The 15107-nt window shown below is 41.2% G+C and overlaps 1 protein-coding gene across 2 annotated transcripts; it reads right to left on the bottom strand.

The window, feature by feature from the left end:
- Positions 1 to 2011: 2011 nt before the first annotated feature.
- Positions 2012 to 13663, bottom strand: LOC131189605 (zinc finger protein RFP-like). Of its 2 annotated transcripts, none has more exons than XM_058165800.1 (8): positions 13527 to 13663; positions 11660 to 12184; positions 11317 to 11412; positions 9262 to 9492; positions 6722 to 6744; positions 4488 to 4606; positions 3764 to 3802; positions 2012 to 2172 (listed from the first exon to the last, which is right to left on the bottom strand). In XM_058165800.1, exons 2-8 carry the CDS (start codon positions 12074 to 12076, stop codon positions 2099 to 2101), a joined length of 999 nt encoding a protein of 332 aa, XP_058021783.1. In that variant the 5' UTR covers positions 12077 to 12184; positions 13527 to 13663; the 3' UTR covers positions 2012 to 2098. The 2 variants fall into 2 exon arrangements, with proteins under 2 accessions (XP_058021783.1, XP_058021784.1); XM_058165801.1 differs by lacking the exon at positions 6722 to 6744 and adding an exon at positions 5841 to 5863.
- Positions 13664 to 15107: the final 1444 nt, after the last annotated feature.

Raw genomic sequence — 15107 nt, 5'->3', positions numbered from 1 at the left:
GAGAGAGAGAGGAGGGGACCGTTGCTCAATCCTGATTGGGTTAAAATGGTGACAGCAGTGTCCAATGGCGGCTCGCCTTTCTTTTTGTCAGGCACATTGTTTTTAATCTGTCACCCGCCCTGTGAGAGAGGGGAAGGGGAGAATGTTGCTCATTCCTGATTGGGTAAGATGGGTGACAGTACTGTCCAATGGCGTCTCGACTTTCTGTTCGTAAGGTGCGACAGCGAGGTCCAATGGCGTTTCGCCTTTTCTTTTCGTCAGGTCGCTCTTCCTTTTGAAAACCTCGGCCCAGGAAAGTGGGCGGGGCTTCTTGCACAGGAGGCGGCGCCTGCGAACGCGGCGTTAACATTTCTTAATAAGATAACCGAGCAAAAAAAATGGAAGAAAAATGTCCCTTTTTGGGGTCTTTTCCCTCCAGGAAATCAAATTATCTTCAAGAGAGTTTCCATTAGCACCTCTGCGTGTTCTCTCGGCATAAAGTTCCAGTGAATAATTCCAGTGAATAAAGCCCCATAAGGGGCTACCGTTCCTGTCCTATTGTTTTCCTTTTTCTTCTTATATATATATCTTATACTTCCTTATATTTCCTCATATATATGTTTATATACTGTATAATTTTTGTGTGATGCTTATATATATTGTTGTGACAAAAATAAATAAAATAAAAATAAAATGAATGTCACAAAAGGCTTCTTTTCCTGGCATTGATAGATTAAGGTGTATCTGAGCCCATTAAGTGGTGTGGGGGGGGGGATTCACCGTAAGATTTTCTTCTCTTCCTCTTTGTCTACCAGGTATCCATTCACCAAGCAAACAAACAGATCAGTGTCCCTGCCAATGGATGGTTGGGGGTATTTCAGCACATCCTTTTAGTTCTCTGTCCTTCTCCCTACATTTTACCTTTTAACAAAAACAAAATATCAAATGGAGCAACACCTACCGCCATTTATTTCTGTTAGTGCCCTTGGACCCAGAGGTTGCACCTCAGAAAATGAAAATGGATGTAAAATGTGCTCATCAGCCCGGGGAAAAAGTATACCGAGATAAGCCGAGATGATAATAAACATTGGGGTCTACTTTAATATGGGGATGGAAACCCGATCAAGGAGAGAAGCCAGCTAGAACCATCGAGGGATTTCTGATGTAACCATCAGTGGAACGACTTGCCTCCAGAAGTTGTAGGTGCTCCATCACTGGAGGTTTTTAAGAGATTGGACAAGCATTTGTCTGAAATGTTATAGGGCTTCCTGCTTGAGCAGGGAGTGTATTAGAAAACCACCCTTCTAACCCTGTTATTCTGTCACTACAGGTTTGCAAAGGCTGAACAGCTATGTTTCCAGGATGGTATGAAAAGTTCTACCCTGGGGAGATGGTTGGACTAGAACAGGGGTCTCCAACCTTGGTCCCTTTAAGACTTGTAGACTTCAGCTTTGCTGGCTGAGGGACTCTGGGAGTTGAAGTCCAGAAGTCTTAAAGGGACCAAGGTTGGAGACCCTGGACTAGAAAACCTTCAAGGTCCTTTCCAAACTCATCTTTCTTTATGCTTCCAAATAATTAATACTCCATTTCACAATGCCATTGAAATCTCTGGGCACTACAACAGGGATTCCCAAAAAGTGGGTCTAGAACAGGGCTGGGCAACTATGGCCCCTTTATGACCTATGGACTTCAACTCCCAGAATTCCTGAGCCAGCATGCTGGCTCAGGAATTCTGGGAGTTGAAGTCCAGAAGTCTTAAAGGGACCAAGGTTGGAGACCCCTGGACTAGAAAACCTTCAAGGTCCTTTCCAAACTCATATCTTTCTTTATGCTTCCAAATAATTAATACTCCATTTCACAATGCCATTAAAATCTCTGGGCACTACAACAGGGATTCCCAAAAGGTGGGTCTAGAAGATACCAACGATTATAACTTATCTGCAATCCATTACAATTATGTGCTAGGTAACATATAATGATTACTTTATTATCAGTTAAAATTGCACCCGCTTTCATTCCAAACTAAGCCTTCTCCCTTCAATGAAATTCTTTAACAACTACATTGCAAACATCCTAAAGTACTGTAAACTTCCCAGGAGCCATCTGCCTTCAAAGTTTTTCATGGATCTTGACAGGTCTCCTCTAGCCTCACACGTTTCTCCTGAGTTGGGTCTGGCTCCAAAGTGGTATTTTCTGCAAGAATAAAGGGGGGAGGGGGAAGGTAAGCCCAACAGCAGGCGTTAAAGGATCTAGATTTGGAAGATTTAGACGTTGCTTATCAAAAAAAGAAACTCAACTTAAGGCACAGATATTTTATCTCAGTCTTTACTCTCTAGTCTGCTCATATTCCCTGTCTCTTACCCTGACTAGGTGGCTAAGTGGCTAAGACACTGAGCTTGTCCATCAGAAAGGTCAGCAGTTTGATGGTTCAATCCCTATTACAGGTCTTTTGCGTGAGCAGGGGGTTGGACTAGATGACCTCCAAGGTCCCTTCCAACTCTGTTACTGTTAAAAAATACTTCTCCTCTCTTAGCTTTCTGGCATACCTGCTCTTTTCCCAAGCAAGTGAATCCACAAATGTTCAAGAGCTGCCACAAGGTGGTCTTTCAGAAGATTGATGGTTTGTATTTTAATAGGTCTTCCTTTTCCAGAGCAAAGTTCAGTATTTTGTGAGATTTGTAATCCCTTATATAGTCCTTCCAGGCTTTCTCTATAAATAACCCTCAATAAGCAGTATAGTGAAAGCAAATAAGATCTTAATAGGACACCAGCAGAATAAACCTAGGCCATACATAACTCATAATTCAGCAGTTATGTACTAAGTTACATTGTATTCCTTTCCTTCCTGGGAACCCTTTCTTAAAAAGTTTACTATCACAAAATTGGATTCAGGTTTTTTCCTCTCTCGCCACTAGAGCTAATGGTCTTTTGCCAACTCCCTTTTCAATAAATCCTTCCCCTTATCCTCCTCTTGAGGGGGGGAAAAAAACATTTTTTTTTCTCTGCTCGCAACAAAATACCTTATGCCACCAGACTTGAAATTCTGGGTTTAGAAAATTTAGAACTACGCTGCCTTCAGTCTGACCTGAGCATAGTTCATAAAATCATCTGCTACAATGTCCTTCCGGTCAATGACTACTTCAGCTTCAACCACAACAATACACGAGCACACAATAGATACAAACTTAAAGTGAACTGCTCCAAACTCGATTGCAGAAAATATGACTTCAGCAACAGAGTTGTTAATGCCTGGAATGCACTACCTGACTCTGTGGTTTCATCCCAAAAACCCCAAAATTTTAACCTTAGACTGTTTACTGTTGACCGCACCCCATTCCTAAGAAGTCTGTAAGGGGCGTGCATAAGAGCATCAGCGTACCTAGAGACCCTGTCCTAACGTTCCCTTTAATTGTATTCATTTTATGTATTCAATTCATGCTTATATATATTATCTAATATGTACTTGACAAAATAAATTAATTAATTAATTTAAAAAAATTTAAACCTTTAGTGTCAGTCAGCCCCTTCATTCAGTGCTTCATCTCTGGAGGCTTTCAAGAAGAGACTGCACAGCCACTTGTCAGAAATGGTATAGGGTCTCCTGCTTGAGCAGGGGGGTGGACTAGAAGACCTCCAAGGTCTCTTCCAACTCTGTTATTCTGGTATTGATTTATACCCATACCCCTTTCTAAAAGTTGTAATAAAATAGCCCTCATTGCCTACAAGAAATAGGGGCGCTACCACCTTAACGTCCATTTGATGTCTACAAACCCCAGATATGTACCATTTTGTTTCTTCAGCTGATATCCAGATTCCAGAGTTTCTTGGAAAGGAAGAAGAAAAAATGTATTAGATTTGTATCCTAGGGCAGCACAGTATATACTTCCTCAGCTGGTTGTTTTTTGTTTTTAGCCATAAAATTACCCCTCACAATAAGTTGGGCAGATAGTGAAAAAGCAACCTTGACCCAGAATCACTCAGGGACCTTCTATGGACCTGTTTTGAGTCCAGCATCTTCATTATTATCTCACACTGGCCACACCAGTGTGGTACTTAAAGTTACTGCCCCATTCCATACATATGAGCTGCATTCACTACCAATCCTATCAGATTCCACCCCCCCAATAGCTTAAAGTGTCCCTGTAACAAAACATTCACAAAAAGCTGGATTGATCTTGAGTGGCAACATAGTGAAGAATCAGAAAGGGACCAGTGCAGGGGTGAAACGCTACGAGAGAGAGAGAGAGAGAGAGAGAGAGGGAGGGAGGGAGGGAGGGAGGGAGGAAGGAAGGAAGGAAGGAAGGAAGGAAGGAAGGAAGGAAGGAAAAGAAAGGGAGGGAGAATTCTGGGAGCTGGCTGGAGAATTCTAGGAGTTGAAGTCCACAAGTCTTAAAGCTGCCAAGTTTGAAGGCCTCTGGCCTAGGAAGTAAGTACAGTCCATTTTGTAAGCTATGATTGACTTTCCAATTGTGGCATCGAGTTAAAGTGTGACAAAGCCCTTCCATTACCTTCAAATTGTTTCACAGCATCAGGCAGAAAAGAATTGAAGTTCTGCAATCCCCAGATTCCGTGTTTAATCTCTGGTGAAAAGACCCCTGGATTCCCAAATTTCTTCTTCTTCTTATACCTGTGGAGCAATAGACAGTAGCCAATTTGTCCTTCCGGCCTGTAATTCTCAGAAGTTTTCTTAAACAGTGAGGGACAAACTAGAGAGTTAAGACTTAGAAGACAGATTTTTTAGTATGTCTGATCCAGAAATTTCTCCAGAGAGACAGAACAGTTTCCCTCTATACATTCCTTGATATATAGAAGAAACAAAGCAGGGGGAAAAAAGCCACAACTGGGGAAACCATACTGCATTAAATACAATTATTCCCAAATCCAGAGATCTTTCATTCCTAAATTCTGGTGGATTTTAGGCGAACATATGGGCCTTCATGAAAAGTGACATCTTACAAGACTTGATAAATAGTCAACCTTACTTTTTCCCTACATGTGATAAAAATGATGAATACTATAAGAATCAGTTGGGAGCCAACGTTCAATAATAGAGTGCAGGAGCTAGAAAAAAAAGAGGGCTACAAGCTTTAGGAAACCAAATGCCACCCTAACTTTCAATATTCATCACAGCCATATGCAAAAATGGACCAAAATAAGACAAAAAATACAAGTGTCTATTCCACTTGTAACTATGGTAATGCTGTCTTTGCAAATGTTAATTGAGCACTATTATTCATGTAACCCTAATGAGAAGGAAGGACTCCCTGGAGAAGAGCCTAATGCTGGGAATGATTGAGTGCAAAAGAAGGGACGACAGAGAACGAGGTGGCTGGATGGAGTCACTGAAGCAGTAGGCATGAGTTTAAATGGACTGCAGAAGATGGTAGAGGACAGGAAGGCCTGGAGGAACATTGTCCATGGGGTCGCGATGGTTCGGACATGACTTCGCAACTAACAACAACAAATTCATGTAATCATGAACATTTAATGCACTATTCAGTCTGTAAGTTTAATTAATCCTTGTTACGCCAATAAAATAGGTCCTGTTCCAAGCTATATAGTGGTACGTATCAAGGCTTCTATCCAACTCTGATTCATACTTTTGTTTGAAAATAACATATCCTCTGTTTCAGCCAAACCATTTATCTCCAAATCATTTTTACCTCAATCCCCAAGGCTGGTTGCAACCAAACTGGCTGCAATTGCTTATAATTCCATTTAGATCAATTGGTATATTAAAATGAAGTATGTCATTTTTGTATATTAGAAGACTAGGCAGCTTTCAATATGTATCTATCTGTCCATCCATCCACATAAAAAATAAATATTGACCTGGCCATTTCAAGGAGAGATCAACTTACCGTTCCAAGACACTTCCGACATTCTAAAATTAAAAAAGAATAAACAATCAGAACTTGCTTGTCTAAAAGCAGGGCTAATAACTAAAAAGCCTTCTAAATGAGCCGTGGTGGCGCAGTAGTTAGAGTGCAGTACTGCAGGCTATTTCTGCTGACTGCCAGATGCCTGCAATTTGGCAGTTCAAATCTCACCCGCTCAAGGTTGACTCAGCCTTCCATCCTTCCTAGGGGGGTAAAATGAGGACTCGGATTGTTTGGGGGCCATATGCTGATCCTGTAAACTGCTTAGAGAGGGTTATAAAGCACTATAAAGGGCTTTATATATATATATATAAAGCTATAAAGCACTAGAAAGGGCCTCTGTGGCTCAGACTGCTAAGACAGTCTGTTATTAACACAGCTGCTTGCAATTACTGCAGGTTCTAGTCCCACCAGGCCCAAGGTTGACTTAGCCTTTCATCCTTTATAAGGTAGGTAAAATGAGGACCCAGACTGTTGGGGGCAATAAGTTGACTTTGTATATAAATATACAAATAGGATGAAGACTATTGCTAACATAGTGTAAGCCGCCCTGAGTCTTCGGAGAAGGGCGGGATATAAATGCAAATAAAAAAAACAAAAAACAAAAAACTATAAAGCAGTATATAAGTCTTATTGCTATTGCTAAATGTTGCTATGGCTAGAGCAACCAATATCTCTCACCATTATGCATACAAAGACTGCTAGGAACTATAGTTCAGCAATATGGTGTATTTAGCAATGCCTAGATTCCATAGCTAAGATTCTAAAGGCATCCTTAAAAGTTTGGACAGTAATACACTGAAACTCTCCACCCATAAAGACTAGGAAAACTCAGTGGCCATTTCAAGGAGAGATCAACTTACCGTTCCAAGACACTTCCGACATTCTAAAATTAAAAAAGAATAAACAATCAGAACTTGCTTGTCTAAAAGCATGGCTAATAACTAAAAAGCCTTCTAAATGAGCCGTGGTGGCGCAGTGGTTAGAGTGCAGTACTGCAGGCTACTTCTGCTGACTGCCAGATGCCTGCAATTTGGCAGTTCAAATCTCACCCGCTCAAGGTTGACTCAGCCTTCCATCCTTCCCAGGGGGGTAAAATGAAGACTCGGATTGTTTGGGGGCCATATGCTGATTCTGTAAACTGCTTAGAGAGGGTTGTAAAGCACTATAAAGGGCTTTATATATATATATATAAAGCTATAAAGCACTAGAAAGGGCCTCTGTGGTTCAGACTGGTAAGACAGTCTGTTATTAACACAGCTGCCTGCAATTACTGCAGGTTCTAGTCCCACCAGGCCCAAGGTTGACTCAGCCTTCCATCCTTTATAAGGTAGGTAAAATGAGGACCCAGACTGTTGGGGGCAATAAGTTGACTTTGTATATAAATATACAAATAGGATGAAGACTATTGCTAACATAGTGTAAGCCGCCCTGAGTCTTCGGAGAAGGGCGGGATATAAATGCAAATAAAAAAAACAAAAAACAAAAAACTATAAAGCAGTATATAAGTCTTATTGCTATTGCTAAATGTTGCTATGGCTAGAGCAACCAATATCTCTCACCATTATGCATACAAAGACTGCTAGGAACTGTAGTTCAGCAATATGGTGTATTTAGCAATGCCCAGATTCCATAGCTAAGATTCTAAAGGCATCCTTAAAAGTTTGGACAGTAATACACTGAAACTCTCCACCCATAAAGACTAGGAAAACTCAGTGGCCATTTTCAAGAAACCAGATTTTGAAGGGCAATATTCAGACTTTAAAAAGTAAAATAAAAAAGTTCTTGGGGGGAGAAATAGGTTAAACAAATTCTGCAAATTGGGTTACACTGGCTGGGAACTAGAGAAAGAACTCACCGGTTCTGTCCTGTACCTGCAAGACTAGCATTGTAAATCACACCGAAGCCTGAATATTCAAGTGAGTAAGAAAGTAATACAGGTAATACAGCTGAAAAAAAGTGACTTATGACCATTTTTCACACTTACGACTTTTGCAGCATCCTTGTGGTCATGTGGTCAAAATTCAGTCATTTGGCAACTGGCATGTATTTATAACAGTTGCACTGTCCTGGGGTCATGTGATCTTTTGCAACATTCTGACATCAAGTCAATGGGGAAGCCAGATTCATTTAATGATCGTGTTATTAACTCAACTGCAGTGATTCACTTAACAACTTAAGAAAGGTTATAGAAGAGGGCAAAATTCACTCAGCTGTCTTGCTTAGCAACAGAAATTTGGGGCTCAATTCTGGTCGTAAGTCAAGGCCTATGTATATGAAGGTGAATCCGTGTTTTGCTTTTTTTAAATATACCCAGACAATTTAATGTTAGGGTATGTCTTTAAACTTATTCTGTGGACTAAATGTAGAACTAAGAATGATTCCTAAGTGCAGAAAAAACATCTGGTTAAAATATTCTTTCCTGTTTTGTAGCACATTCCCTGAACATGCAAATTGATTGTATAGGTCTGCATAGAGTCTTCTCTTTCAGATACGCTGATCAGTACTTCTTGGAAGAATGAATCAAGCCATTGGCTTATCTAGCTTATTACCAATTTAACACTGGAAGTAACTGTCCAGATGTTTAATGTTTACCTGCAGATGCCAAAGACTGGACTTAGGTCCATCATTTAAAGCAGGAGTCCCCAAACTTGGCAACTTTAAAACTTGTGGACTTCAACTCCCAGAATTCTCCAGCCAGCTATGCTGGTTAGAGAATTCTGGGAGTTGAAGTCCATAAGTCTTAAAGCTGCCAAGTTTGAAGACCTCTGGTTTAGAGAGTAAGACTCTACCTAAATAAAGACTTTAGCTATAAAGCAAGGGAGGTACGCTAAACATGGTGCCTGAAGGTACCAAGTATCTATAGATACCTTCATTGGTATCTACCAAGCTTCCTGCTTCATATCCTGCCTTTCTTATGCACACATCTCACTTGGGCTACCATTCTGTAAAACTACACACCACAAATTCTCAAAATACTAGGTGTGCTTACCAAGATGGATGAATGAATGAGCCCCCATACCCCAAATTCCTCTTTTTTTTAAAGCGGAGTCCTTCATTTGTCTATATGAAGATTTTCAGTCATCCAGGTCATGGTTGTCCCAAAGGTGCTTTTTCAAGAGGCGACTGGTTTTTCTTTGAAGTCAGAACTGAAGAAGCTTCTTGGATGAGAAGCAAAACACCTTCAAAGAAAAACCAGAAAGTCCAGTTGCCTCTTGAAAAAGCACCTTTGGACAGGGTCCTTCATTGTTGACATATTCTATCATGAAAGCCACTTCCTCCAACCCAGTAATAAGGACAACAACATTTAACTAGCATCTCTTTCACTCCTTATAATCAGGGAACAAACCAGCATGAAAAATTAGTCCCAGAGCTCTCTCTACTGCCGCCCTAAATTTCTTACCCCTAGGAATTCCAACGCTGGCTGATCGCATTTCTCAACCATGTCCTGGATGATGTAATCAAGAACAAACAACTCCTTGGAGATTATAGCCATCTGATTATTTGTTTCCAACACGATGTCCGTCTTTGCCTCTTCAACCTTAGCAAGCCAAAAGGTGTTTTGTTCTAATACAAATTGACGCAGATGATTAAACCCATCCATCACTTTCTTTTTCTCTGCTTCTACTAGTTGCTGCGGTTAAAAAAAAAAGATTTGGAGGGGGAGGAAAGCATATCTATTAATTCTCAAGAATCATGGATGTCACTTCCAGCAGAGCAATCATTGGCTGAGTTCATACAATGTTCTAACCATGCGGTCCAGTTCGATAACATTCAGCTCCTGTGTTCATCTAACCTGCTGACTTGATGGTCTTATTCACACAGAATACTGAGGAATCAAAACCTGCTTATCTTTGTTTTAGCTTCTTTACCTATATTAAAGATAACAGTACAAGAAACCACCAGTTTGGGAATACTATCCCTTTAGCATTAAAGATAAGGCTGAAGCAGAAAATTCTCGATTCTCGATTTAATCATTAGGCCTGGGTTCAGTCACTTGACGTTCTCTCATTAATTCCAGCCAATATACCAAGAGATATTTTTGCTTTGCTAAAAACAGTTATGAAAAGGATATGGTGCAGTCCTTGATGCTCTCTGAGCTTGGTTGTTTGCTTGCAAATGTTTCATTACCCATCTAAGTACCAATAACATCATTATCTGACACTGCTGATGTAACCTAGTAGGATATGAGATGTCTGCAAGCAAACAACCAACTTCAGAGAGCATCAAGGGCTGCACCAGGGGTGAAATGCTCCCAGATCAGAGGGGATCGCGCGATCCAGTAGCGATGGCGGTTGCTGGTTCGGAGGACCGGTAGCAAATAATCCCTGGCCCCGCCTCCCTGCCTCTGCTGAGCCGCACCATCTGCAGAGGTGTTTTTTTTTTTACTTTTAAAAGCCAATTTTGCTTCAGCAGAAACAGGCCTTTAAAAGTAAAAAACAGCAGAACCTTGCTTGTACTCTTACTTATAAAAAACATGTTTTCTACAAGTAAAAGTAGAGATTCTAAGGCACTTACCTGATTACTGATGAACGCATGGCCACAACCCGAAAGCAGTTTCAGTTTCAGCCCAGACAGAATCAATCTATTCTGCTAATCTATTTCCTCGGTGATCAACTGACTGGATTTGCTGCCTGAGGAACTCTGGGATTTGAAGTCCACAATAAAATAAAATAAAATAAAATATTTGTGCAGCTTTCTGAGATTTGGTGTGTTTCTGTAATGTTTCACTCTAACTACACAAACACACAAAATCTCAGAAAGCTGTATGTGGCATATTGTGTGTGTATGTGTGCGTTAGTTGTGTGTGTGTAAAGTGTGAAAGTTGGTTTTTGAGCTCTTTGTGGCTATGTGAAGTGTGAAGTGGAGCTGCTTTTACATTGTGTATGAGTCAGTTGTGTTGTGTTGTGAGTGTGTAAAGTGTGAAAGTTGATTTTTGAGCTCTTTGTGGCTATGTGAAGTGTGAAGTGCAGCTGCTTTTACATTGTGTGTGAGTCAGTTGTGTTGTGTTGTGAGTGTGTAAAGTGTGAAAGTTGGTTTTTGAGCTTTTTGTGGCTATGTGAAGTGTGAAGTGCAGCTGCTTTTACACTGTGTGTGAGTCAGTTGTGTTGTGTGTGTGTAAAGTGTGAAAGTTGGTTTTTGGTACCTCTTATTGTTTTTTTATACTTTGTTTATTATTTTTATTATTTATTGTTATTGGCCACGCCCAACAATTAAGCCACACCCACAGAACCGGTAGGGGAAATTTTTAGATTTCACCCCTGGGCTGCACCATATCCTTTTTATAACTGTTTTTAACAAAGCAAAAATATCTCTCAGCATATCAACCAACCAACCTCAGGGGAGCATCAAGGCCTCCCCCGACCCCCGGTTCAACCCTGAACCACATATATATCTTTCGATAATATTAGAAACAGGTTTTCATGATTATTCACTTCTCAGTAGTAGCAATACCTACAAACAGGTCTTGACTTTGCTTGTCTGTATCTGAGAGATGCTGCATAATCACTTCTTTCTCCTTCCGTAGACTCTCAATACAGCTTAAAAATTGATCCTGAAAGAGAATCAGACAAATGGAAGCAAATACAAGGAGCAGCATGCAAGTGGACAGCTGACTGATGGGTTTTAAAACAGTATGGAGTGGATGCTTTTCCTAAATGCTGCCTTTGTCTCTTAGTCCACATCCAAATTCTATACACAAGCTCCTGAAGATTCCCAGGAGAGGTTTCTCCCATCATCTCTGTTAATGGTATTTATTATGATACCCACGTTTATTTTTCGACCCCACGCAAACTCCCCACCTTGTACTCTTCCGCAGCTTGTGCCATAGAGATAACATCATGAGTCTGGTGCTCCTGGGATTCTTCACAATGTATGCAAAAGGGGACAAGATCACTTCTACAGAAAGACAATATTGACGGTTCATGTCCCTGACAGGTTTTGCTTGTCCTTGCCATCTGCTTTGCCTGATCACTCAGTTGCCTGATTAACTGGACGACGTTAGCCAGCTGCCCATTGGGCTTCAATTTCAACCGAGGAATTGCTACTCTGCACTGAGGACAAGTGTTCCCGTTGGAAATCTGCCCCCAGTGCTTCACAATGCAGGCATGGCAGAAGTTGTGCCCACAGTCAAGAGTCACCGGTTGTACGAGGTACTCCAAACACACAAAGCAAGTTATTTCTGACTGCAGCTTCTTCCCAATGTTCCCAGTAGCCATGCCGTCCGAAATTCACAATAAGCAAAGTTGAGCGGGAGGTCTCTGTTTCTGCAAGAGCCTGAGCAGTTTTAGCAAGCGCAGCTGTAAGCAGGTCCACCAGAAAGTAAGCTGGATGAGGAAAAAGGAGAGAGAAAATAGCAATTCCATCTTCAGATGTTCCATCCCTCCCAAATGTCCAGGGTGGATAAAAATCAATGGTTTTTTTTAATCAGATTTTTAAAAATTTAAATTGTATTTTTTTTATTTAAATCGGGTTTTATTTTAATTTTTATCGAATTTATTTTAATAAAATGCTTTTAGAGTAAAAAAAATCTATCTAAAGATAGTTTTCTATTTAAGATGCATTAATAATTTAGTTAATTTAGCATGAAACGGAGCTTAGTTATGTAGCATGAGGCTGTATATTTTGCAATATTGGGACTGTCGGTGAGTCGAGAGTGAGTCAGAGGAGGAGCTGCTGTGGGACAGAGATGACAGCTGCTCTTTAAAAAATTATGATTTAAACCAAGTCGATTTAAATCAAGCCTCTTTACTAGTGATTTAAATCATGATTTAAATCATGGTTTAAATCGACTTGATTTTAATCAAATCCACTCTGAAAATGTCCCAAGTTATCAATCAGAATACAGCTGGAAAGGACCTTGGAGGTCTTCTGGTCCAACTGCCTGCTACTATTTCAGTCTTTTCTTAAAAACCTCCAGTGAGGTAGCAACTACAACTTCTGAAGGCAAAGCTGTTCCACTGGTTAATTGTTCTCATTGTTAGGAAGTTTCTCCTTAATTCCAGGAAAAAAAGGGGGAGGGGGAGGAAAGAATATGCCTTAGCTTCCTACATTGCTAGTGTCGGAACATTGTTAGTGTCGGAACCAAGCAGGAGAAAAAATGTTATCTAGAGCAGGAGACTCCAACCTTGGCAACTTTACGACTTGTGGACTTCAACTCCCAGAATTCCTCAGCCAGCGAAGCTTGGCTTGGGAGTTGAAGTCGACAAGTCTTAAAGGGACCAAGGTTGGAGACCCCTGATCTAGAGTACAAATATATGCCTTCAAAATGCAGTATAGTGGTTAAGGTAAGCAGACCAACGTTTACCTAACTGGGGATTTGGGGCCAAAGTTCTCTCAGCCCAACCTACCTCACAAGGTTGTTGTTGTGTAGACTAAAGAATGGGGAAAGCGTTCTGTAAGCTGCACTGAATTCCTGAATGAAAATAGGAGACACAGACAGACAGACAGATGTGTCCCACCTGTACTGGCCGGGGATACACTGTAAGCCGCCCTGAGTCTTCGGAGAAGGGCGGGATATAAATGTAAATTAAAAAAAAAAAAGATAATGGGGACTCCAATAAAACACAGCTGGGAGAATACCCAGTTGTGGAAGATGGTTGACGCATCAAAGATTACACAAATCCCTACTTCTTGGTACCTATGGATGCCATCCTACTCAAGACTTACTCCAAAGACGCCGCTGCAACGAAAGTGCACACAAGCAACTGCTGGGGAACTCCGTTAAAAAAACAACAACCCGAGAGTCCCGCCGCGTTTAGCCTCTCCAGAGGGTTGTAAAGAGAGGACCCTCCAAGCCTCGATAAGATCACGGAACTACAATTCCCCCGAACGGCCACGCTCACCAGTTTTCCACCGCTTCTCTCTCATAGATTCTGCAAGGGAGCGAGCCGCCTAGTATTTTAATCCTCTTTTCTTCCAATAGGAAAAGAGCTACGCCCCTTTCACATACACACACCCCTTTTCTATTTTTTTCCCGTCGCTCGTTAGTTCTTTCGGCAATTGCTAATTGGTCAAGATGGGAGGCGCTGCGTCCAATAGAATCTTTCGTTTTCTTTCATTCGACCTTTGTGATTGGCCGACAGCTTTTACACTGGGGATCCTTGCTTTTCTCCCGCTTTCATTTCTGTAAAATCCTGCCAGTTCCGAGAGCGTCACGGATTCTGCAGTAAGGGAAAGTCGTCGGCTGGCATCTCTTGGCGGGCAGACAGACAGACACTCTCTCTCTCTCTCTCTTTCTGAGCGACTGAAGAAATTATGGGGATGTGATCGCTAAGGGTTTGAAAGAGGCGGAGTAATTTTTAAGAACGCTTGAAAGCCGCTACGGATCCGAAGACACGTCTCAAACGTTCCCTTTTCCTAAAAGCCGCCTTCCAAGAGAGACGGGTCGACATCGCTGTCTAAACTTCGCACAATTCTTTATAAATTAGAGTCTTTATAAATCCTGAGTCCTTCGGGAGAAGGGCGGTATAAAAATTAAAATATTAAAATTAACATACATAACAACAGAGTTGGAAGGGACCTTGGAGGCCTTCTAGTCCAACCCCCTGCCCAGGCAGGAAACCCTACACCATCTCAGTCAGATGGTTATCCAACATTTTCTTAAAAATTTCCAGTGTTGGAGCATTCACAACTTCTGAAGGCAAGTCGTTCCACTTATTAATTGTTCTAACTGTCAGGAAATTTCTCCTTAGTTCTAAGTTGCTTCTTTCTTTGATCAGTTTCCACCCATTGCTTCTTGTTCTACCCTCAGGTGCTTTGGAGAACAGCCCGACTCCCTCTTCTTTGTGGCAACCCCTGAGATATTGGAACACTGCTATCATGTCTCCCCTAGTCCTTCTTTTCATTAAACTAGACATACCCAGTTCCTGCAACCGTTCTTCATATGTTTTAGCCTCCAGTACCCTAATCATCTTTGTTGCTCTTCTCTGCACTCTTTCTAGAGTCTCAACATCTTTTTTACATCGTGGCGACCAAAACTGGATGCAGTATTCCAAGTGTGGCCTTACCAAGGCATTATAAAGTGGCACGAACACTTCACGTGATCTTGATTCTATCCCTCTGTTTATGCAGCCCAGAACTGTGTTGGCTTTTTTAGCAGCAGCTGCACACTGCTGGCTCATATCTAAATGGTTGTCCACTAGGACTCCAAGATCCCTCTCACAGGTACTACTATTGAGCAAGGTACCACATATATGGTACCTGTGCATTTTGTGTTTTTTTTTTGCCTAAATGTAGAACCTTACTTTT

This window comes from Ahaetulla prasina, chromosome 2, assembly GCF_028640845.1.
Source record: "Ahaetulla prasina isolate Xishuangbanna chromosome 2, ASM2864084v1, whole genome shotgun sequence".
Classification (NCBI taxonomy): Eukaryota; Metazoa; Chordata; class Lepidosauria; order Squamata; family Colubridae; genus Ahaetulla; species Ahaetulla prasina.
This window is presented reverse-complemented; position numbering and strand designations above follow the sequence as displayed.